At 37.6% G+C, this 26,778-nt stretch overlaps 1 protein-coding gene across 1 annotated transcript in view; it reads right to left on the bottom strand.

The window, feature by feature from the left end:
* The window catches only part of ATRN (attractin), a 145,714-nt gene that overhangs the window by 81,156 nt on the left and 37,780 nt on the right, over positions 1-26,778 (bottom strand). The window contains exons 5-13 of the mRNA XM_023760305.1: positions 23,968-24,096; positions 23,184-23,389; positions 22,051-22,219; positions 17,136-17,226; positions 15,751-15,994; positions 14,431-14,614; positions 13,644-13,798; positions 10,236-10,320; positions 732-952 (exon numbers count right to left, since the gene is read on the bottom strand). Of these exons, the coding sequence (XP_023616073.1) occupies positions 732-952; positions 10,236-10,320; positions 13,644-13,798; positions 14,431-14,614; positions 15,751-15,994; positions 17,136-17,226; positions 22,051-22,219; positions 23,184-23,389; positions 23,968-24,096 (1,484 nt within the window). The remainder of the gene's footprint in view (positions 1-731; positions 953-10,235; positions 10,321-13,643; positions 13,799-14,430; positions 14,615-15,750; positions 15,995-17,135; positions 17,227-22,050; positions 22,220-23,183; positions 23,390-23,967; positions 24,097-26,778) is intronic.

Genomic DNA, 26,778 nt, shown 5'->3' with positions numbered 1-26,778 from the left:
CCACTACCCACATGTAGTTTTTTTGTTGTTGTTGTTAATCCTCACCCGAGGATATTTTTCCATTGATTTTTAGAAAGAGTGGAAGGGAGGGGGAGATATAGAGAGAAACATTGATGTGAGAGACACATTGATTGGTTGCCTCCCACACACACCCTGACCAGGGCTGGGGATCAAGCCTGCAACCAAAGTACGTGCCCCCTTGACCAGAATTAAACCTCCCTTCATTCTGTGGACCAACGCTCTATCCCCTGAGCCAAACTGGCTAGGGTCACATGTAATTTTTAATTTACATTAATTAAAATTAAAATTTCAGTTCTTCGGTCATACCAGTCTCATTTCAAAGTATTTAATAGCCACATGTCACTAGTAGCTACCATATTGAGACAGTGCAGATATAGAACATTTCCATCAACACAAAAAATATCATTGGATTGCATTCCCCCAAACCAATTGCAGCTGGGTTCTGGAATTGGTATACAAAGTCCATGCAAAGCCAAGGAGGTTTTTGTCTCTATGATTTGCAGATAGGTTGTAGGAGCCACATGGCATGCTCCCACCCATTGTAAAGAAGTTTACAAACCAATTTTTCATAAAGCCTTTGCATAAGTTATTATTGAATATTTTTGGATAATAATATGAATCTAAAAAGTGTACATATGCTAAGTGCCTTCATGATTCAGATAAAAGGAGAACTCAAATTAATTTAATTTTAAGAAGAAAAAAAAACATACTTCTTTTGGAAAAACATTCTGATTTTAACTTTTCTTCTTGTGCTTCTGTTGCTAACTCCCAGGAAATACACTGAGATGACCCTGTGTCCCACACACACCGGATGCCAGGTCCTGCTGCTAGACAAGCAGCTTCACTCTGGTGTGCTTCACACCGTTCCGAGGTAAATACCAGGATGTCACTGAGGAGGAGACTATTGAAGCCACCAAACACATACATGGAGCTAAAAGGAAAAACAAAAAAGGGAGAGTAGTTTACTAAAACCTTAAGTAAACAAAGTCATGATAAACTATTTACAATCTTCAGACAAACCTTACATATCAATAGTTCTGTAAGAAATTATTTTTTTCAGGATCTCAAAAAATATTCTTATATCTTTCTCATACCTTTCCCTCTCAATTTCATCCTAGCCTGCCCTACCCAGAATAATTCCAATAATCAACCTACTCTTTGCATAACTATATTAAAAAGTTCTCATGATAACATAGTGACTTTTAACTATAATTCCCTGGAATATTTTACTGTCAGGGTAAGCAAATGTCTTTCAGAGTTAAACACATAATTGTGTATCTGCATGTTCTTAAATATTAAAAATATATATAATTTTAAAAGCATAAAATCTCCTTAATTAAAATTGTGTAATGATTCATAAACCAATAAGAAACAGATAAAAATGCACATGAAAATTTAGTACACAGTAAAAGTGGCATCTTAAATTAGTGTGGACTTTCCAGTAAATGGTATGGAGATAACAAAATAAACATGGAAAAATATAAAATTTCTCTATGGACTCAGGATAAATTCCAAATGGACCAGAGAACCACTTGAAAAAAAAAAACACACACACAAAAAACGAACCCATACATGCACTTTAGAGGTTAGAAGACAATACAGGTGAGCTACTCTATAACAACACCCATGACTTAAAATCCAGAAGGCAACAACAAAAAAATACTGAAAAACTGATTATATAAATTAAAAAGAATTTTGCATAGGAAATACAGCTATAAGCAAAGTAAAAGACAAATGATACACTGTGAAAAATTATTTACAAGCTGTTATAGAAAAAGAATATTCCTAATATAGAGACAGCTTCAGCCAGTTTGCAAGAGAAAAATGTAAATGACCTCAAGCATATGAAAAGATGATTAACTTCAATTATAAGAAAAATGCAAATTAAAATTACAATGAGAAAGCATCTCTCCCCTAAAAAGACAATGACTGTGAGGCAGTAGGGAAACAAGCACTCTCATACGTGGCTGCTAGGCATGCAAATAGGACGAGCCTAAAAAGGGAAATTTGGCAAAATCTAACAAAACTCTGTATTTATCTTTTGAACCTGAAATCACATTTCCAGAAGTCTATCAAAAAGATATAAAAGCAAAATTAAAAAAAGAAATGCACATGAGGCTATTCACTAAAGCAATAACGGTAATAGCAAACACACAAACAACCCAAAATGTCCATCGTCTGGGGATGTGATGTATAAACTGTGGTGCATCCACACAATGAAATAGTAGGTAGCTGTAAAAAGGAATCAGGAGGATTTCTACATACCGCTATAGAGCGATCTCCAAGATATACTGTTATGTGAATTTTAAAAAAGGAAATGCTAAATCTCCAAGATATACTGTTATGTGAATTTTAAAAAAGGAAATGCTAAAGGAAGGAAGGAAGGAAGGAAGGAAGGGCACTTATTTGAGGGAAGAAAGAGCTCAAACACACACACAAATTCATTTTTCTCTTCAAAACAACAACTAAGTTTCTAACACACACACAAATTCATTTTTCTCTTCAAAACAACAACAAAGTTTCTCTTTAACTTATCTTAACAGTCTTAGAAACAATGACCAACCCAGTAGCAAAAGATAAGAGTAGCACTTACATTGTGGTATTTTTTTGAGGGGTGTGGTCTTTTCCCCGCCCCTCAAAAAAAATTTATGACTCTTTAGGAAAAAATCTAATTTCATGTCTGGGGCAAAAAAAGTTTGTGATGAGCCTAGAAGACCTTGGCACACCAGACAAAAAGGAAGACTATTGGTGTACCAAAAAGACTCAGGAGCTAACATGAAGAGATGCTTGCTGGACAAAATTGGGAAATGTTTGAAATTTAATAAGAATAAAAACTAAAATGGATTAAAACAAATTAAATACTTTTAAATCTGTAAGTTCTTAATGATATATGCCACCTTCTCCTCCAAAGAAACTCATTTGTCAACTTTGTAGAATGCTAAAAAATCAGTTCATCATTTTGAAAATTGGTAAATCAAGGGGGGAAAAAAATCAACCCTATGCAGTGATCTTGCCAAAATATTGAAGTGAATCTGACTGAATTAATTTGCAAGAATTTCAAGAGAGAGTCCAATATATTTTTTGAAAACATGGGAGTGCAATAATCAAAACCTAGACTACAGGAAACTCTACATGATAACTCAGTTTATTTTTTTAATATTTTTTTTATTGATTTCAGAGAGAAAGAGAGAGATAGAAACATCAATATGAGAGAGAATCATTGGTTGGCTGCTTCCTGCACACCCCTATTAGGGCCTGGAGCCTGCAACCCAAGCATATGCCCTTGACTGAAATCAAACCCAAGACCCTTCTGTGGCTCTATCCACTGAGCCAAACCAGCTAGGGCCAACCCAGTTTATTTTTAACAAATAAGGGGGGATATGATGAACAGGGAGACTATCAACAGAAACTTAAAATACATTTCATCCAATTGTAATATATGGATCTTATTTGGACCTTCATTTGAACAAATTAAATTTTTAAAAATTATGAGGCAAGAACTTCTGGTCAAGATGACAGTGAGGTAAATGAGGTACTCAAATCTTCTCACAACCACATCAAAATTATAACTAAACTACAGAACAATCATCATTCAGAACCACCTGAAATCTAACTGAATTGAAGTCCTACAACTAGGGATTTAAAGAAGCCACATTGAGACTGGGAGGAAGGGTGGAGTCGTGGAACAAGCCAGGCCCACACCCATGTGGCATTTTAAAATTGGAGGGCTATCTCAACTGCAGAGGTCATCTCTGAGGAGCGAGGAGTCCTGGACCACACCAGGCCTCCCAGTCCAGGCTTCCAGAGTCAGGAAGAAAAGTCTCCATAACTTCTGGCTATACAAAGCAACAGGGTTGTGGCTGAGTGAGACAGAGGGCTGCTGGAGTCCCAGGTAGTTCCTCTTAAAGATCTGTGCAAGGACTTACTCAGACTCACACCCTCTGAGTTCTAATACTAGGGCAGCAGCTTAAAAGGAACCAGGGACTTATAAGGAAGAACTGAAGTGTCTACCATCATGATGAGAGCTGGGGAATGGGGGAGAGGGGCAACTTTCTGCCAGACTACAGTGCTGGCAGAGGCCTTTGTTCCTTTCCTGATACTCAGCCCTACACACTAGTCACTGGCCCTAGTGATTCCCTGAGATCCGTCACACCCAACTTGTGGGCCAACCCAAGATGTTTCCAGTGGCTTTTACATACAAATGGCCTTTCTTACCTCATGCTTTGGACTTTCCTAAAATCTCTCAAACAAGCAGCATCTGGCCTCTGTGTACTCTGTACCTCTTGCTAACTGGCCCCAGGCCTGGCATTAGCAGCAGCTGGCCTTAGTTTGCAGTTTGGCCTCTCATGGGCACCTCCAAGCCCAGTACAAGGAGCAGCCATCTGTACATTGCTCTGTAGCTCATGCCAAGTGGCTCCAGGCAGGGCACAGGCAGTGGCTGACCTTGTACCACCCGGGGGTCACCAGAGTCAGTGCACCTAGGGAACAGCTTGACCATGCCAGATTACAACCCTACCACCTCCATGAGCAACACACTCAAGGGGTGGACTCGGTAAGTGACAAAGCCCCACTAAAGCAATTCTTGTTCCATAGGGTGAACTCCTGCATAGCAGCTCCTCTGCTGTCATCACAGCTGGTCCTAACAGCTGATTGGCCTGGGGGTCAATCCCTCCCAGTGACACCAATAGCAATCAAGGCTCAATTACAACAGGTCAGTGCCCACACAGGGATGCACCTGGAGAGCCCCGCTTAGCTGACTGAGGAGGCTGTGCCACTGGGCTCTACAGGACACCTACTGCATAAGGTCACTCTACCATGTCCGAGAGACCTAGCAGCTCTACTTAATACATAAAAACAAACATATGGAAGCAGCCAAGATGTGGAAACAAAGAAAGAGGTCCCAAATGAAAGAACAGGAGAAGTCTCCAAAAAAGAACTAAAAGAAATGAACATAAGCAAACTACCAGATACATAATTCAAAGCAATGATTATAAGGATGCTCAAGGAACTTAGAACTTCAACAGCATGAAAAAGGAAATAGAAACCATAAAAAAGAACCAATCAAAAATGAAGGATACACTAAGTGATATGAAGAATAATTTTAAGGGAAAGAACAGTAGAGTAGATTAAGTTGAGAATCAATGCAGCAATTTGGAATATAAGGAAGCAAAAAAGACCCAATCAGAACAGCAAAAAGAAAAAAGTATCCAAAAAAATGAAGATAGTGTAAGGAGCCTCTAGGAAAACTTCAAGTGTACCAACATCTGCATCATGGAGGTGCCAGAAGGAGAAGAGAGAATAAGCAAGAAATTGAAAAACTATTTGAAAAAATAATGACAGAAAACTTCCCTAACCTGGTAAAGGAAAAAGACATACAAGTCCTAGAAGCACAAGAGTCCCAAACAAGATGAACCCATATAGGCACATAGCAAGACACATCATAATTAAAATGCCAAAGATTAAAAAAAAGAGAGAGAATCTTAAAAGCAATGAGAAAAAAGCAGTTAGTTACCTATAAGGGAACTCCTATAAAACTGTCAGCTGATTTCTCAACAGAAACTTTGTAGGCCAGAAGGGAGTGGCAAGAAATATTCAAAGTGATGATTATTCAACCCAGTAAAGCTATCATTTAGAATCGAAGGACAGATAAAGAGCCTCCCAGACAAGAATAAGATAAAGGAGTTCATCACCACCAGTATTATATGAAATGTTAAAAAGTTTTCTTTAAGAAGAGAAAAAGAAAAAAGAAGAACAATAAAATGGCAATAAAATACATATCCATTAACAATTGAATCTAAAAAAACAAAATAAACAAACAAGCAGAATAGAAACAGACTCAGAGATAAAGAGAATATTTTGATGGTTGCCAGATGGGTGGGGAGTTAAGGAAGATGGGTGAAAAAGGTGAAGGGCTTAAGAAGTACGAATTGGTTGTTACAGAATAGTCATGGGGTTGTACGGCATAGGAAATATATCAATAATATTCTAATAACTATGTATGGTGTCAGATGGGTATGAGATTTATAGGGATGACCACTTAGTAAGTTATATAAAGTTTTAATCATTGGTGTATACACCTGAAACTAATATAATATTGTATATCAAATGTATTTGAAAAATAAAAAACCATTTCAAAAATAATAAAAAATAATAAAATTAGAAAATAAAATTTATGAGGCAATTGGGAAATATGAACAATGAGTGGTAGTAAATTACTATTCATTTTTTAAAGTGTGATAATTGTATCATGGTTGTATGTTTTTAAAAAGTATCTTTAAAAGATACCAAATCAATCCTCATTATTTGTAGATTCCATATTTATGAATATACCCAGTTGCTAAAATTTATTTCTGACTCCAAAACCACTACTTGCAGATTTGCAGTCACTTGCAGACATACATATACAGAAAAATTTGAGTTGTCCAACATGTACATTTCCAGGTGAGGTCAAACAAGATGATGCTCTTTTCCTGTTTTAGTTCTCATACTATACACAAGTGTCCTTTTGATAGTTTGTTTAGTGCCATGTGTTTTGTTTTGGTTTTTAATATATTTTTACTAGATGCCCAGAGCACAAAATTTGTGCATGGGTAGGGTCCCTAGGCCTGGTCAGCAATCAGAGCCGATCAGGTTCCTTACCTCCCCGCCTCCTCCTTCCCTCGCTCCCTCAGCGCCCCACCACCACCACTGGTCGCCCGCCATGTTCTGCGCCACCCCCTGGTGATCAGCACACATCATAGCAAGCAATTGAACTCACGGTCTCCCGGTCGAACTCCTGAGGGGACACTTTGCATACTAGCCTTTTATATATATAGATTGATTTCAGAGAGAAAGGGAGAGGGATAGAGAGACAGAAACATCAATGATGAGAATTATTGATTGGCTGCCTCCTGCACGCCCCCTACTAAGGAGGATTGGGCCTGCAACCCAGGCATGTGCCCTTGGCCGGAATTGAACCTGGGACCCTTTAGTCCGCAGGCCCACACTCTACCCATGAGCCAAACCGGCTAGGGCTGTCATGTGTTTCTTGCATGTTTGTGCTTTATGTTGGTGATTCTGCTGTTTTAAATGGTCCCAAAGCACTTCATAGTGTTGAAGTGCTGTCCAGTGATGTGGCCTATAGAGAAAATACATGCATTAGATGAGCTTCATTAAAGCATGAGTCATAGTGCTGTTGACTATGAACTCAATGTTAATGAATCAACAATACATATTAAATAAGGTGTGTCGTTAAACAGAAACACACATAAAACAAGATTACAAATTGATTAGTTGATGAAAATGCAAGAAACTTGTAAGAACCTAACCCTGCATTTCCCTAGGTGTAAAAACTCAATGTTCTCTAACTCAGTGTTTGTGGTGACTTTACAGAATATAATTATACCACAAAAAATGATAATCAACTATATTCTGATGAAAGTATATGTCAGGGAGCTTCAAAATAATCTGGAATGGGTTAGGGTTTCAAATTTTCATGATAAAAAGTTTTAACTTTTTTTTGGGGGGGGGGGACCCACAGTACATGATTTATCTGAATTTTACCTAAAATCTCTTTTTCTATTTCAAGACTACATTAAATTGCTAGCACTAATATTAAAATTGGGTCTATTACCTCTTGCATATTAACATGTAATAATGAGTTTAATTTTTTTTAAATATATTTTATTGATTTTTTACAGAGAGGAAGGGAGAGGGATAGAGAGCCAGAAACATTGATGAGAGAGAAACATCGATCAGCTGCCTCCTGCACACTCCCCACTGGGGATGTGCCCGCAACCAAGGTACATGCCCTTGACCAGAGTCGAACCCAGGACCCTTGAGTCCGCAGGCCGACGCTCTATCCACTGAGCCAAACCGGTTCTGGCATGAGTTTAATTTGTTCTTAGTCTAAGGGTAAAAAAAAAAAAATCTAATAGGATCATTCATAGTTTCTAAAAAGAACAGAATCCAAACCATCCTATTCATTTACACATTTTTTCAGAAATTTCTAGTTGACATGTACTATGTATAAAGAAATCTCTGGTTTCTGCTCCTCAGCCTCTAAGAGTCAGTAGAAAGCTCAGCTGTACCTCTCAGCTGCTTCAACTGGATAAGGAAACTCCCACAGGCTAAAGCAGCTCAATTTATCTCTTTGGACTCTATTCATCTCTTATTTTCTTTTTCTTTTTAAATATTTTTATTGATTTCGGAGAGGAAGGAAGAGGGAGAGATAGAAACATCAATGCTGAGAGAGAATCATTGATCGGCTGCCTCCTGCATGCCCCACACTGGGGAACGAGCCCACAATCCAGACCTGTGCTCTGACTGGGAATAGAACCCCGACCTCCTGGTTCCTAGGTTGATGCTCAACCACTGAGCCACACCAGCCGGACGACTCATCTCTTATGTTCTGCTCAGTATTTCTTCATTATCTTGTTAAATCCTTACTGTATACTTTTCAGTTGTCTTTCAATGGGAGACTTCACTGGCTGATGCCAGAAGTGAAAGTCCTTCTTGGGTCCAGTGCCAAGATTTTCAGCCTTTTAAGTCAAGCCAAACTCACCTCTGGAAACATGGTGGTGAGAGTCTCTGGTGGTTTGGAATGCTATGTTTGAACAAGGCTGCAAGCAGCTCAGAAGGTAATGGAGAAGGCCCTAGATATTTTTTAACAGATCCATCAGCAAAGAGTGTAATATAATCCTTACTAGCTTAAACTGTTTAAGCAAAACCATTAGCTGATTACTAAACAATAATGATCTAGAGGCAATTCCTAACAAGTCAGGTTGAAAAATAAAAACAAGAAAAAACAACTAGAAAAATCAGCAAACAGACTCCACAGAATTAGTCTAGGCAAGCCACTAAGCAAACAACAAAAACAACAACAGTTGGTGGTGATGGTGGGGGAATGAGAATCTGTATTTGCTACAACATATTACCAAAAATGTTTAGTTTTCAACCAAATATTACAAGCTATGCAAAGAAACAAAAAATGTGACCCATACAGAGGAAACAAAACAACAATCAATCAAAACTGTCTCGCCCTAGCTGGTTTGGCTCAGTAGATAGAACATAGGCCTGTGGACTGAAGGGCCCCAGGTTCTATTCCAATCAAGGGCACATGCCCGGGTTGCAGGCTCAATCCCCAGCAGGGGGTGTGCAGGAGGCAGCTGATCAATGATTCTCTCTCAGCATTGATGTTTCTATCTCTCTCTCCCTCTCCCTTCCTCACTGAAATCAATAAAAATAAATAAATAAATAATGGCTGAAAACTTCCACAAATTTTAATAAAATGACTAATCTATACACCCATAAAGCTCAACCAACTCCAAGATTGACACAAAAGAGATCCATACTTAAACACATTATAACCAAGTGTCTTTTTTTTTTTTTTTTTTTTGAGAGAGAGAAACATCGATTGGTTGCCTTCTGCATGCACGTGGGAATTGAACCCACAACCTAGGTATGTGTCCTGACCAGTAATGGAACCCACGATCTTTTGGCATATGGGACAATATTCGAATCAACTGAATCACACCAGCCAGGGTGTGGCCTAAAATTGTAAAAGGTGAAGTAAACAACAGTAATAACAGCAGGAACAAAAAATTAACATGATTAGGCTGTTTAACAAATAAAAAATCTTTAAAGTACAGTGTAAGGAACAGTGGAAAGGCCACTCTGAATTGCCCTTATATTACAGAGCCTTCTCGACGGAAGGCTGATAAAGAGTGCTGTTAGTTTGGGCCAGGCATTTTGACCAATGCAATGCAGACTTCACATTATTAGGAACTATAAACTTGTTCTATATGAAGCTTCACAATTTCCCCATCTCTGTTCCCCTACCTGATTCTCCCCTATCTGACTTGCCCTCTCCTTTTTTCAAATCTCCTTACCATTCAGATCTAAGTTCCATGAACAGTAGCAAATGACAGAGGGCATAAGACAGTAATTGCACATAACTTTTGTGGTCCCATGCATTCAGACAACATCAAACATAGCATACTCCTGCATGCTAACAAAAAAACATATCAACAAACACAGCATTAAAAGAAATTCAAATGCACATCAAGTATTTTAAATATAAATCAGGAAATTAATGCCTACATAATCCTGTGAAAAACAAACAAGGTGGGAAAATGCTGAGAATAATATGCAAACCCAATTCCATTTCTTCGTATTTTACTTCATTTTCATTTTAAACCCAAGAGAAAAGGAGCAAGCACTTCTTTTCCAATTACCTGTTGTGTAGGACTGCTGAGTGGCCAAATCTGTTGACATCATGGTGCAGATCAGGTCTGGGAAGCACTGACCAGCGGTCACAAGCTAGGAGCAAGAAAACACATTTCAAATGAGACTGCCATTCATCATCAATAGGAACTGGCATTTTCTCCGGGAAGAAGACTATACAAAAACAATCACATAAAATGTTTCTCTTGCTTTTTCTGAGTCATACCTTCTTTTCTGAGGTAAAATGCAGCAGCAGCAGAATAGCAAGGTATGGAAGAAAGGCAGGACCACGTGGCAATTCTAATTAGCGAATCCAACATCCCTGACACCCACACCACTCACTCTGTTGCCTATCAATTTCACTCACTAGAATGTTTTTTAACTTAAGCAAATTTTTCAGAACTTATGTAAGTAAAACATATGGGTTCCATAATTATTTTCCACTCTATACTGACTTGCCCAAACAGTAGCTAAAATAGGAAAATACAGGTAGAAAATTAAAACTTAAAAAAAATTCAAACTTTCTTTAAATTTTTAAAAGTCCTTTTGTAGAGCCCTGGCTGGTATTGCTCAATAGGTTGGCGCACGTCCTGTCCACCAAAAGGTAGTGGGTTCAATTCTTGGTCAGGGCACATACCTGGGTTGTGGGTTCAATGATCCCTGGTCAGGGCAGGTACAGGAGGTAACTGATCAATGTTTCTCTCTCACATCAATATTTCTCTCTCTCTCCCTCTCTCTAAAATCAATAAAAAATATATACTCAGGTGAGAAAAATAAAATGAAATAAAATAAAAGTCCTTCCCTAGATCTCTTAGATCTACTAATTTTCCTTTGTTCTGATCCATGCTATCAACTTTTCTTGCTGGTAAACCACACCAAACTCACACGTACTGTCTGCTTCTGAAATACTTAGACATTCACACTCACTAAGCAAAGGTTCTTCTACTCAATCTAGACATTTATTCAACCTTGACAACAACAGCTTTCCTTTCCTTCTCCTACCAGCCCAGACTCTGTGGTCTTCCTCACATGGAGAACAGAGGCTTCCTGCCTACTCACCTTACTTCCTTCCCTAAAACCACAGTGTGGCAAAGACCCTTTCTTCTTAGTGCACTGGCTTTCATCACAGCATTTAAATATGCCCAAACCCTGACCAGTGCAGCTCAGTTGGTTGATTGGTGTCCTGTGTACTGAGGGGCTACAGATTCAATTCCTGTTCAGGGCATGTGGGAGGCAGCCGGTAGATGTTACCCTCTCACATCAATGTTTCTTTCTCCATCACCCTTTCCTTTCCTCTCTCTCTAAAATCAATAATAAAAAGATATTTTTTTAAAAATTAAAAATAAATAAAGATGCCCAAGAAGGTACTCAACTCTCTCCTTCTACCCCTCACAGATAATTTTTTTTAAATTAAAATAGTCAATATTCACTGTGTAGATCTCACCTTATGTTATTTTTTAGCCTCCTGCAATCTGGATTACTCATCCATGTCTAAAGAATCTATCTATATATATAAAAGCCTAAGTGACCGAGCAACCAAATGACCAGTCAACTGGTTGCTATGATGCGCACTGACCACCAGGGGGCAGACACTCAGCGCAGGAGCTGCCTCCTAGTGGTCAATGCACTCCCACAGCAAGAATGCTGCTCAGCTGACCAATGGGCGCCAGACGCAGGGCTCATGACTGGCCGCAGCAGCCGGGAGACCTCAGCGGAGCAGCAGTGAGCCTACTGAGCAGCGGCAGCAGGCCCAGCGGGGCCTGGATGAGCAGGAGCAGAAGGCAGGAATGGCAGGTGGCATTGGACTGCCAGTTTCAGCCCAATCTCCACAGGCTACGCCGAGGGACCCCATCGGTGCACAAATCCACGCACCGGGCCTCTAGTAATAAATAACCTCTGTTGCTAAATCTGAAAGACTCCCCAGGACTTATTTTAATCCCTCTGCAGCCATTGTTAACAGCTCCCTCACAGGATGCCAATCATGCCGCACTTTCCTCCTACTCCTCTGACATGCTTTCCCAGTCTGCATGCTGTTTCTGACTTCTTTATCCATCTATCTGTCCTCTGGCTCTTTGCTCATCCCTGATGACATATGTCCCCTATAGAATTTTATCCTGGAGCTTCCCACTGATCTCGGCATTGCTCCAATCCCACAATCATCTCCAGCTGAACCTTCTCCCAAACTCATCTTACTCACCTTCTCCCAGACCCCGTCGGATAGGATACTTCTATTTCCAGCCTTGTAAAAAGCACCATCTACCCTGGCTCACACTAGATACCTGAGAATCAAGATGCTTTCATCTCTCTCAAAATACACCCCAGGTAATCCTCAAGTTCCCAGGAGTTCTCAAAACCATCTATTTCTTTATCCTCATTGCCACTTTCACAGCCTTAGTTCAAACCCTCAAGACTTCAGCCTTAGAACTTCCATCTTGCCCCTTCCCAACTATTCATCACATGCCACAAAGAGATCTTCCTAAAACACAAATACGATTCTGTCACCTCCTCTGTAAGATTCTTCAAAAAGCCTAAACTCCTCATCATGACATCACAGGTCTTTCAAGATCTGACCAGAGTCTGAAAGCTGCTTGGGTCTCTAGTTCAGTTGAAGCCATTCCTCTCCTATGTGCAGCTATAATACAGCCAAAACTATGTACAGGCCTCAAGTATGGCATGGTCCCTTTTAGCCTCCACCTGAGAAGTCCACCTCACTTCACTTAGCTGATTTTCCAGTGTTCCTCAGGACCTAGCCTAAAGGGCCCCTTCTCAAAAAGGCTTTCCCCAACTATAACCCTTTCCCCTATATGTTAGGAATGTTCATAGGTACTCTCATACATTCATCTTAGAGCAAGTAACACCCTGAATTGCAATTATATTGTATACTCAGTTCTCTACCTCCCACGCTATGAGGCCAAGGGCAATGTAGAAGCTGAGTGGCTGGGTCAGAAATGAACATCCAATGATGATATTTATACAAAAGAATGGCTAGCATTTATTCTGCATGAATAAATACTGCCCTCTTCTGGAATAATGTATTACCACACTAGAATTTTTAAAAGAATGTGAAATTGGTATCTAGGGAACCAACTTAACACAATGCTGGTGGTCAACAACTACATGACACTACATCTGTAGCACAGAGAGCCCAGTTATCCCAACCCATCCTCAAAAATTAACATTCAACTAATTAAAGGAGTAATTTCAAAAAGAATTTAATATAGAAGTCATGTTTTTTAATAGATGTAACATTAGTCAAATTAACATAAAATACTGTTCAGGCCTCTTTCAAATGGCCTGACCATTTTTTTTTTTTTTTTTTGGCCTGACCATTTTTAACTAGCGATATTTTCCATTTCCTTTAAAATGTTACTTATAGACATAAAAGAATCTTGAAGATAAAGAATTTTGGGGAAACTTACCAATGTCATAAGCCATGAAATCTGAAGAAAAGCATTTGGCGCCATGGCTCATGGATGTGTCATTGTGTGTGTTTCCTCCAAACACCAGCATGGTTCCACTCACTATCACAGCTGTGTGCAAGTAACGGAAAAATCGGCTGTCCTTAAGAATGGTCCTTTTGAGATTTAAAAATAATAAATACAAGTTTAGTTTTTTACAATACTTATCACCTATTCATTAATGCAAACATAACCTTTTGTTAGTTTTTTGTTAATCCTCACCCAAAGATATTTTTGCCATTGATTTTTAGAGACAGTGAAAAGGAAGTGGTACCGAGTGTCTGAAAATTGAAAACCATTCAAAAAATACCAAGCATTTTCTTGATCAACCTACTATAAGATTATAGAATACTGCAACAAAATAATACTAGCTACTTTATTACCTTCTGCTTATTTCCCAATTTCTTTGTAACACATAAGAGAATTACCTGCTAGGCCTAAAGAAAACACAGCACATTGCCCTAGCTGGTTTGGCTCAGTGGATAGAGCATTCGCCTGCGGACTGAAGGGTCCTGGGTTTGATTCCAGTCAAGGGCACATGCCTGGGTTGCAGGCTCGATCCCCAGTAGGGGGCGAGCAAGAGGCAGCCGATCAGTGATTCTCTCATCATTGATGTTTCTATCTCTCTCTCCCTCTCCCTTCCTCTCTGAAATCAATAAAAATATGTTTTAAAAAAACATATCGCACATTTTCCTAGAAATTGTCAGAATTCACACCTTAAAACGAAAGCTCAAGAAAAAGCACCTACCACATCTGGGTGTCCACATCGTATCTGTAGAGATCATCTGCGAGCCGGTATTTATTGGCGCTGAAAGCCTTGTAGCCTCCATGAACATAGACTGCTCTGGTCCTGTGGTCATAGACACTGCTATGGCCATAACCCCCTTGGACAAGGGCACCCTGGGTATGTAATATACTCCACGTATTCTTATCTGAAATTGGAAAACAGTTAAAGGCAAATGTTACAGGCTCCTCTTCTCTAATACTTAAAACTACCAAATAGCTTAGGACAGTGGTCGGCAAACTCATTAGTCAACAGAGCCAAATATCAACAGTACGATTGAAATTTCTTTTGAGAGCCAAATTTTTAAACTTAAACTATATAGGTAGGTACATTGTTATTAACTTAATTAGGGTACTCCTAAGCTGGCCTTTGCTAAAAACGTCCTCAATCTGACTGAGGTACGTTCGCTGAGGTCGACCCCTTCCAACTCTCCCATCCACACTCGTCTTGTATACTTGTTTCGTCTCCTTTCCGAAAACTGACTTCTGCGCATGGGCCACGAAGTTTCAATCGCACTGTACGTGCGCGCCCGCACGTGGTATTTTGTGGAAGAGCCGCACTCAAGGGGCCAAAGAGCCACGTGTGGCTCGCAAGCCGCGGTTTGCCGACCACTGGCTTAGGACAAGAGAAGAGATTCTGGGAGACCTGATACATATAATTTTTTTATCATTTTATTTTTAAAGAAAGGCCACATAAAACTAATAAAGTCAGGTGCCAAACTTCAATTTCTTAAATGTTTTAATGTTCTAATACGCCATATTGGAAAAGAATTACATTAAATTTAAGAGTCAGAGTCCCCTCAATTGAACACTTAATTCCCCATGTCAATACACAGATATACTTTATGGGTCTGCTTTCTCAAAATATAAATTATAGCTGGTACTCCTATTCCATCACAACAGATAAAATAAAATTTAACCAAAGGAAAGATTTTTATAATAAGAGGAAATAACACTTCCCTAAATCAGTCTATGAAGAGCTAACCAAATATGTTTTTTCTTCAGAATGTGTTGTTTTGAATTATTTTTATTAATTAATTTATTTTATTTTCAGTTCCTAAAGCATTTAGTGCCGTCTTTGACTCTGTGCCCAATTGACAGTAACAAATATACTGTATACTACATAGCAGCACCATAATCTGAATTTCACTAGTAATACATCAATGTTAACTGCATTTCAAGATAAAGTACTAGGCCAAGGTTAGGTTGAATCTTGTTAAAAAGCCATAATAATTGAAGTTTTAAATTTGACATTCAAAAAAAATCACTGGAAAAATATACCTACCCAAGTCATATTCCTGTATACTGCTTATATACCCATAGAGAGGGCAGTGCCCGAAGATGACCAGCATGACCACCCGGCCCGTCTTCAGCGTGACGATGTGTGCTGAGTGCCCAACCACTGCATACTGCTCCTTGGCTTTTGGAGCCAACAACACCCACGATTCATTGTGAATATGAAACACCCTCAGCTCATTGGTCACATTCCCCGTTGAATCAATTTTCCCTCCGTACATGTAAATTTTATCCTGGGGGGAAAATGCAAACAAAATTCTAAAAACATCGAAAGGATTAAATCTGAGAACAGAAAAAGAGCAGTTCAAAACCTCAATATTATTCTTAGCTTAAAAAGTGTTAGTGAAATGCCACTTTCAGTGAATGTCTAGGAAAAAGATGGCAAAAGAAACAAAATGAAATAAATCATATTCTAGATCTCTAATTTGCCACTTTTCTTGGACTTTCTCAAGCAAAACCTTTTACGGTGATAAAATGACTGGAAAAATAAAGTTGAAAAGTTCCCTCATCCTACCATAAACCACAAAAACAAGGAAATGAAAATGATTACTTAGTTATATTGCAATGTGGCTATTCTTGGCTAACCTTGCTAATATAAGAAACATAAACACTAATCAACATTATATTAATTTTTAACCATCTGGTACCACAATCATAATATCCTAGTACAATTTTAATCCATTGAAATTTCTCGTGTTAAATTTGTTTCAACTTTAACTTCCACTTGTATATTAGCCAATTATAAACCCCTCCAGCCCTAGCCAGTCTGGCTCAGTGGATAGAGCTTAGGCCTGTGGACTGAAGGGTCCCAGGTTTGATTCCAGGCAAGGGCATATGCCCGGGTTGCAGGCTCTGTCCCCAATAGGAGGTGTGCAGGAGGCAGCCGATCAATGATTCTCTCTCATCACTGATGTTCCTATCTCTCTCTCTCTTTCTCCCTTCCTCTCTGAAATCAATAAAAACATATTTTAATATACTACTATATATATAAACCTTTCCAAATAGAAAGTTTTCCCCCAGTTAAAAAAAACGACACTGAAGTCAAAATCATAGAGACAAAAAAGCAGAATGGTACTTATCAGGGGCTAGGGGAGGAAGAAATGAGGACTTAAGTGTTTAATGGGCATAAGTTTCAGTTTTCTTAGATGAAGTTACAGAGATGGATGGTGATGATGGTTGTACATTATGAATGTATTTAATAACACTGAAATTTATACTTAAAAATGGCAAAGATGATAAATTTTATGTGATATGTATTTTACCACAACCAAAAGGTTAGGGGGGAAAACATTAAATAGCTTTTCAACCACATAATATGAAAAAGTCACTATGGAAGAGTTGAGTTTCTAGCTCGGTAGAGTGGAGACATTTTACCTTGTATAATGCTAAGGAATGGCCATATCTAATAACCACATTGTTCACAGAACGGTTCAGTGCAAGCCACTCCCTAGAAGCAAGGTCATACCTACAAAACAAACAGATCATATTTTCACTCAAATGACAGAACAGAATATCTTGTACTCTTTTATTTGTGATAGAATCTAGCTTGGAGATGCTCATTACATCTGACGTGCATATGAATAGGCACCTGGGTGAACAAACCTCATATCTGAGCCTACTATGCATATGAGAACTCAGGAAGGAGGGCTGGTCTGCATAGCCCTGGGACAAGAATGAAAGAAATCTATTGGAAGTTTCTAATGATTCCTGAAAACCTCTTCTACACACAGTCTAAATAACTTGAAGATGGCATTATACTCAAGGAACTTAAACTTTTATTACCATAACCCATCTTTTATTTAATCATGTGAAATTAAAGATAGGTACTCAAAGGGGAATGATCTATCTATATATATAAAACCCTAAGCAACCAGTTGACTGGTTACTATGACGCGTACTGATCACCAGGGGGCAGACGCTCAACACAGAAACTGCCCCCTGGTGGTCAGTGCACTCCCACAGCGGGAGCGCTGCTCAGCTGACCAGCGGGCCAACAGGCACCAGACGCGGGGCTCACCTTTCCCGCCTCCATGGCAGTGCTACTGAGTGGCAGCAGAAGGCGGACTGCTTCACCCACTACTATACCCCTCAGGGATTGTAAGACTGCCAGTTTTGGCCCGCCGAAACTGACAGTCAGACATCCCCTGAGGGGTCCCGATTGCGAGAGGGCACAGGCCAGGCTGAGGGACACCACCGGTGCACAAATCCATGCACCGGGCTTCTAGTAATTAAATAAGAGAAAATTCCTAACTACCTTTTCTTTACCTAATTGATTTTTTAAATTCATATTTTAAGAAAGCTATATCATTATAGTATTTCAATTATAGTATAAATACATTTTATACCAAAAAACTACCAAAAAGATAAATCATCTATACTCCTGCTTTGTAGCTTAGTCACATTCAATATCTTAGAATAGTCACTTTTAGTTTGTCTTCGAGAAAAATACCACTCTACTGGTTTTTATTAAAATCACAATATTCATTATGAAGAATGTAACCAATGGCCCTGGCTGGGTTGCTCAGTTGGTTAAAGCATCATCTCAATATGCCAAAGCTGATGGTTCGATCCCCAGTCAAAAATCTATCTTCCTTCCTCCTTCCTTCTTTCCTTCCTTCTTTCCTTCCTTCCTCTCTCCCTCTATCCCTCCCTCCTTTCCTTTCTCTTTCTTTTCTTTCCTTCCTTTATTCTCTCCCTCCCTCCGTCCCTACCTCTCTCAATCCTTCCCTTCCTCTCCTTCCTGTTTCTCTAAAATCAATAAATAAAAATTTGAAAAAGGTGTAACAAATGCAAAAATATAGAGTTAAAACCTTAAAAAATGATCCCACATTTAATCACCTAAAAGTCAATATCATTAACATTAAGTAAACATCATTCCAGACATTTTTGTATGCATATATACAGATAGAAGAATCGAGTAACAATATGTATTTATAGAAAGGAGATCATGCTATGGATGATATGTTTAATAAATACTATTAATTTTAATATAATTTAATAGAAAAAATCAAAGGGAAAAACAAATGCTATTGTTACACGTTAAAAGTTTATTTTTTGTAAGTTTCCCTAAGTAATCCAAGTTTTTAAAATTATACAAACCATTATTATATGTAAACAATTACCCTTTGAGAAAGCATAGAGGGACCTGGACAGTATTATGCTAAGTGAAATAAGCCAGAGAAAAACAAGTATCACATGATCTCACTTACACAGTATGTGGATTCTAATGAACAAAAAAAACCTGACGAACAAAATAGAGCCAGAGACACTGAAGCATGCAACAAATTAATGCATTTCAGAAGGAAGCGGGTAGTGGATAGACATTAACCAAATAACTTACATGCATATATGCATAACCCATGAACACAGACAATAGTGTAGCGAAGGTCTGGGGAGGAGATGGGTGTGGGGTGGAGGGAAGAAATAAATAGGAGGAAAAAAGGGACATCTGAAATACTTTCAACAATAAAGATAAATTTTTTAAAAAGAAAGTTTTATCACAAAATAACAAAAAAGGAAACAAATATCCACCAATAGAAAATAGATTAATAAATTATAGTATATCTATGTAATAGAATAATTATACAGAATCAAAAATAAATATACTTAGGCAACCTATTAGCAACATAACTCTCAAAACAATGTAAAGCTAAAAAGGCAAACTACAGAATACTATTTCTATAAAGACTAAAAACAGAAACTTTATTAATTCTAAAATATGTTTATATATCAAGTATAAAAATATGTATGTGAACAAATGACACCACAAAATCAGGGTACTAATTGTCTCTGGGATTTTGGAAGGGTATGCAGGGGTCTTTAACTATATTAGCAATGTTTTACTTCCTAACCTGGGTGGTAAATGCATTAATATTCTTTATTTTCCTCTAAACCTTTCCTTTTGTCCTAAGTATTATATACATGATCTGAAACAAATTTAAATGGTGACAGTTATTAAGTATGAAAAGTACATAAATACCACCTATAATTTTATGTATTGTTTGAATATTTTACAATTTAAGTACATGAAAAATTTAGAGGTTGAATTCACTTTAATTTTTAAGTTACATACAATTTAATTTTGGACAAGATCCACTCACTCCCTGTTTGGAAAGTTGAAAACAGCACTCGCATTTCCTCCCATTTCTTCTCCCAATTTTTGTTATATAATTTTTACATTATCCAGGTTATAACATTCATATTCCATTCTATAACTATAATTCAACAGTTATTTAGTACTAGGTCTATATTTTAGCTTGATCAATCTCTTTACAGTCCTCTTACCACAACTTCTCTTTCTTGAATCTTTAATTTTTTATTGGCTGCATTTCACTGTCAAGTAGCCCTTTTCTAGTTGAGCTCATATGTATTCCTTTCTCTAAATTCTTTCATGTTTAAGAAGAGTATCTGCTTGCTAGCTTTACAGCTGAATGACACCTTGGCTGGGTATAATATTCTCGAGCCATCCATTCTTTCCTTCAGAAATTTGCAAATACTGCTCCCTTGAATGCTGGTATTAAATGTTACTATGAAGAAGTCAGAGGCAAGTCTGATTTCTCCCCCTTTAATGTGGTTTACTTTTCTGCTTAGAAGCCTAGAAGTCTCAATCATTGTCATTGTCTCTCCCTGGCTGTCTCCCCCTTCTCACCCTCCCTTTCTTTCCCTATGTATCTTACTCTCACTATATAAAAAAAAAAAAATCCACATTATTACACTTTAGGTAAAAATAACTCAAAACTATCCAGGAAAATGGTTTTACAAAACTGACTGCATAACGCTGCAAGACTTTTGTGGAGTTCTGACCATGCAAGGTGTTTTCTGAGAAGGACTACTTGGCTTCTGTAAACACATTTACACCTACTATTCAAGCCACTGGAATCATTGCTCCCCTTTGCTTACTCAAGCAAGATACTGATACATACAAGTCTTGCAGCTGTCAGTGGTTTAGTTCTACCCATCTGCATAGATCAAGCATGTCAAACTCGCGGGCCCACAACAAATATTTTTGGGGCCCAGCCAATATAAGTGTGTAAAAAACATTTTAATAAAAATTTCGTAACTTAATTTTTACAATATCCTGTTATATATAACTATTAATAATGAACTACAATGTTCGCTAATGACTGATGACTATAATCGTGTTGCATTAATTTCCCTAATGTGCCTTACGCGCAGGCACACCATTTCTCTCCACTAATATGGTAGCAAATATTTTAGCAGCTGATTGCCACATCACTAGTCTTGGACTGACTTGTTTGGTGTGCGCAACAGGAAATATTTTGAGTTTGGAGAACAAGAAATATAGGTTTATTTGTGTTACGGTCATTAATTTGTGCAGTTATTCAGTGTCTGGTAAATTAATGTTCAAGAAAATATTAATTTTTATTAAGATGTTCTATTATTTTATGTTAATGATTACTCATTTATTTCAGCCCTTTATATTCAACATGTCTCTATATAAATAAACCTACGTTTCTATGAAAATTGAAGCTTCTGTCTTTCTGCAGCCCACATAAACTTAAACCTTGTTTATTTGGCCCATGTTAGCCTTTGAATTTGACATGCTTGATGTAGATGCATACCTCTAACCAAGTCTTGTTATCAATGTAACCCATGTGTTTTTGCATGTTTCCTAGCTGTTCTGCGTATTTAATGATACATTTTGGGGGAAATCATAAACTATGCCACCACTGCCATATTCCCAGAACCCCTGAAAGAACAGATGCTAGTTTTTCACAACCTTCATTAATAGAAAATGCCTAGAAAACACTGCGAGGGCACAAAATCAGCAGTGAGTTAAGCGCTGATAAATTTCTCCCAAAAGTCAATCTCCATAGCTAATTCCACCATGACAATATATATCCTCCTTTCAGGATAAGTGGCATGAGACCAGTAAAAAGACCTTGCAGGCTGGGAAGTACTACACAGTGGCCTAATTTCCACAGGTAAACTATAAATTCAAACCATTTGATCTATAGATATGTTGTTAATTAAATGAAGAGATAAAGTAATCCCCTATTTAAAAGAACCTACTGTATGTACCTAAAGCAAAGCACGAGATACAGTATCTGGAAAAGATGAATTATTGCTTATTACAATAAATTCTTTGTGGCTCCCAATTTCAAAAACTAAGGATATGTCAAAAAAGTCTGGGATACTACTACCAAAATATTAACAGAGATTTTCCACCAGATAATAGAATTACTGATGATTTCTTTTCCTTTTGTTTATTTTATAAATTTTTTAAATGGAAAATTAATTTTTTTGCAAAAGTGTTAAAACAACTTACGCTAGAACCATGCTGTAATCTGAGTGGTTAAACATATATCCTCCAACAATCCACATTGTATTTCCATTGACCACAGCTTTGTGAGAGGCTCTGGGGAGCCTTGGGTTAGAATATTCCTCTTGAGTCCAAAATGACTGGTTAGCTGGTACAGGAATTGAACATCCAGGACCTAAGAAAACATAATAAATTAGCTTCATAAAATGCAGCTTTAAAATTACTGCATTTCAAGTTTTAATCTACTAAATGTAACAAATATCTAAAGAATACTCAGTCTTGCCCTTTAGCGTCTAGATATCAGACAAATCACTTTAATTTGTGCTTTTCATTTACTCAAAGCTGGAGACCAACAGTATCTCTCATAAAATTCAACATCACATACTTTTTAATGATGACCTGAAGCAAAGGTTAGGATTTTTTAGTAATAAAATACTTGCTTTAACAGCCCTTGGAGGAAAGAGGACAAAGGGATTATTAGTGCAAATGGAAAAAAACCCCAAAACTTTAGGGCTAAAATGTAAAGACTAGTCCCAGGTATAATAGTACAAATTTCCCATTTCCTAGAAAATCAAGAAGCTCCATTCTTGGAACGTTTGGCTTCTGCTGCACCATCAGTTATTTACCTCCTTGATTTCGCCAAATTGAACAAATAAGGCATTTATAAAAGCACATTTCCTTTCACAATAAAAGTGGTCTGACGAAGGGATAAATGTATAAAGGAAATCACTAAATCAGTATCAGCTAAAGCTTCTTTAATAATTTTTATCTACAGATAAATCCATTAGCTGACCACTTTAGACTTTTACTATATATTGAAAGTTTCTGATGAGACATTATTATTGTCCCATCCCCCAGCTTGGGTCTCTGCTATGTCGTCTTATGGCTGAGACCAAGTTCTCCAACTTTCATGAATGAATTGCAAAGAATTTCAAACTCCTCCCCAATTCTAAAGAGACTACAACCACACATCTATGAATTTCAAAGATTTGTAAGAAGCTCAATAAAGAGATGTGAAAATCTAAACACTACCTGATATTTGAACAACAGAGAAGATAGATACTAGGGATAAAGTCAATTATAAGTTATTAAACTAGAAATATACTGTAAGTTGGAAGAAAAGTGAAAAAAGCACCTACCCTGCCACTCTGAGAAGCAGAAACATCCTCTGACATCACTGGAATTGCAGATGCCTCGATAAGGAAAACCACAGTTATTTACACAGTGAGGAATGTCACATGCTTCACCTTTCCAGTTTTCAGAACATTCACACTGAGCAGTGTTGCTGCTATTGCTGATCTTACATTCTCCTCGGCCTGAGCAATTATTCGGACACATGTCAAAACTATAAAAACAGTGAGAAAAAATTAAATCAAAACAAAGCAACACGTGTAATAATTTAGGAGAACTTCCTCCTACACAAGGTTTAAGAACATCACTGTCTTTCCAGTTCATTCACAAGCAGGGCTGCAGTACTTACCATTCAGCCTAAACAGGGTCACCCAACAAAGCATAGTTTGGGTAAGTAACAAAATCAAATTGACCTTGCTGGATTCTCTTAGGAGATAAGTGAAAGAACTTACAAAGAGAGAAGAAATTCTTGCAAAATGTCCAGGCTTAGCTTCGCAAGGATGGAATGACTACCCTATTCTTGGTAGCCCACAAATGATGAGCATTACAAAATTACCAAATGCATGTGGCAAGTTTGGAAAAGAAAAGGATAAGACAAACTGCAACAATGCACCATCATCCTCATATTTCACTGAGTTTTAAAAAAACTTTAAATGAGAAAATACATTCAAACTGCTTACCGCAATGCCTGTCACACGATAAGCCCTCAATATATGTTAGTCATTATTATTGTTAAAACAAAGTATATAGTCTTTTGAATAAAACTACAAATATTAGACTTAAATATCTTACTTGTAAGTGATATTAAATCCAGTCAAATTATAAGCAGCATCACTAAAAAAATGCAGCAGGGCATAACCTGATGTGGCAACAACCTCAGGGACAGTCTCATTGCCGTCTCTTTCAGGAACAATCAGGCCACTGAAATGAAAATACATTTCTTATCAAGAGAAACACAATCACAGACACATCACATGGTGGCAAACACAAACTCAGAGCTGAAATTCATCCTTATAATTTCAAAAACCACTTCCAGGAAGAGGGGCAACTTCCTGTGATAAATGCATGATACAACCCTATTCTGGTTTCTCTGGGGAATAGATCTGAATCTTTTGCTAGATTCTCCTTTATTCTGGGTTATATTTCTCTTAAGATTTGAAATCAATGGCCCTATTATTCTTTCTTTTAATAAACATTTTTATAATGCTTCTTTGAAAAACTGAGTAAACCTCTAATAATCACAGAAAGTAACAAACTTCATGAGTTGATGAATGTCAAATACTAGCAAAAGATATGAAAAGTAAAAATATAAATAAGTAAGCTTGATAAACAAACACATAATTCCAAATACACCCTGATGTATTTTCTTTGCCTAATTGATACCAGATTACATTTTATAGTTTATTTTACCAATAATATACCATAAGCATTTCCCACATCACTAAAAGTTCCTTCAGAACTTATGGTATCTCAGTCCAGCACACAAAAATATTCATTGGGTGCCTGGAAAGGGAAAGAATTATGTCAAGGTTCTAAATGATGGCTTTAAGGGTCCTGACTCATAATACCAACTTGCTTTCCAGAAGAGACATGCCAACTTGAAGTCCCATCAATAAAGAATGAAAAGAGTCAATCCCACCTCACCCCACCAAGTAGATTACTAGTCCTATTTTAGCTTCACTAATAAGTAAAAGGTGATTTTTAAATTTAGATTCTGAGTTTCTTTTACACTTCCAATATTAACCATTTTTCCTATGTTTACCTGCCTATTGCATAGCTTCATATGCTCAATATCTTTAATTATTGAGGTACTGTCACCACCACCAACACTGCCACCTCATTCTTTAAAAGCCTAAATCCTTACCAGGTCCTATGCAGTCTGTTCCACACACATCACCACCACCTAATGAACAAAAATCTCAACCATTATTCTCTTCCCTTATTCACTTGACCCTAGCCACACTGGCCTCTTTGCTTCATAATTTGCAATACACCCAGAGAAAACACCATACAACACCTGCATCTTAGGTTTTAAAAACTGAAGACTACAGAACAGAATTCCGATTGAAAGTCCACATCTTCTGAATCCTGTGTGGTTTTCTTCTTTATTGGCTGACCTAGCTGCTGCCAGGCTCTCTCCACTCTAGGCCCCCAGCACATTACCACTGGGTTGATTCCTCTATCCAAGTCCTCCAGACCCAACAGCATTTCTCAGCTCCCCATCTTGTGACAGGATTTCCAAATTGTTCTGTTTATCAGTGGTTTAGAGGTTTTGTGTTTCAGGTAAATTTCAATTTTCAAACCTGTATTTTCTCCCTATAATTTTAGAAAATTTATATTCTAATACTATGCCATAGGTTAAATTTTAACACAATCAATGGATTAATCTATACTATCAGTTAACCAACTTTTTTTTTATAGAAACCTAAAATTTCTCCTGTTTTCTGTACATATACTTTGGCTCTTCTCAAAAGTCACCAATTAGAACAATTACAGCCTTCTGCTTATTTATATACTGCTGTTGATTCACATGTCTGCTCATCAAACACCCAGTCCAGGTGAAGCACAGCACTGATTATGCATACCTGCTTGGCTGATGTTCCCACAAGGCTAATGGCAAGCTGATTACAAGTGCCCAGCACATTACAAGACTCCATATATTTGGATTAATGAACTCAGTATCAAGTGAACCCCCAACAAGTACTATCATGATAACATTTATAGGTAGTTTTTACGCTTATGTTAAAATGTGTGGTGCCTCTTACTATAATGCAAGGAATGCTTCAAATTCTGGCATAAAGACATACATGCTCAACACTTAGCAAATGACATTCTAATTCTTAGCATGGCCTATCCACCCTGATCTTTGGCCTCGAAAGTGAATCTTAGAAACTGGTTCTTAGTTCAAAGATATGTTAGAGAGATTTCTAAGCCAAAGGGAGGGAGAAATACAAGGGCACATTAGTCCCCTGGTCTCCTGTGTCCTTGGCAACTCTTGTACTATTTACTCTGTTACTTCCTCACCCACAGGAGACTAGTCCCATGTGAGGAATACAAAAAAATATTTGTTGAATTGATTTCTATTTAAAGTCAAGGAAATAAAATACTTATAGGGGGTGGAGAATCCAGAAAGTGAGTTGTAGATGAAAAACTGACAAATATGACTTCCTAAGGAGATGTGTATTTTAAAAATATATTATTTTATAAATCTTCTATCAAGTTAAAGGAAGAAAAATAGGATGGTTTTCAATTCCTATGTGGTCAAAAAGATAACAACACAGCCAGTTATTGTTAATAAAAACTAAAATGCCAAAACAAATTAGAACATGCCATATATTGGGTGTTAAGCTATTTTAACAATATAGAATACAATTGTTGAAAAAATATTATAATACATAAATGGTATATTCCTCATTCTCCTCAGATATCCACTGTTCATTTTCTGTGTATTCTTCCATAAAATCCCCCTCACCCATAAATACACACACACACACACACACACACACACACACCCCTATATTTGAATTTAACAAATACCTCCTGAAGGCCTATGTAATGAGGAACACAGCAAGGATTAAAATTAACATGATCCCTGATTTAATT

Source organism: Myotis lucifugus, unplaced genomic scaffold (genome assembly GCF_000147115.1).
Source record: "Myotis lucifugus unplaced genomic scaffold, Myoluc2.0 scaffold_178, whole genome shotgun sequence".
NCBI lineage: Eukaryota > Metazoa > Chordata > Mammalia > Chiroptera > Vespertilionidae > Myotis > Myotis lucifugus.
The sequence above is the reverse complement of the archived record's forward strand: the minus strand, read 5'-3'. Positions and strand labels throughout refer to the sequence as shown.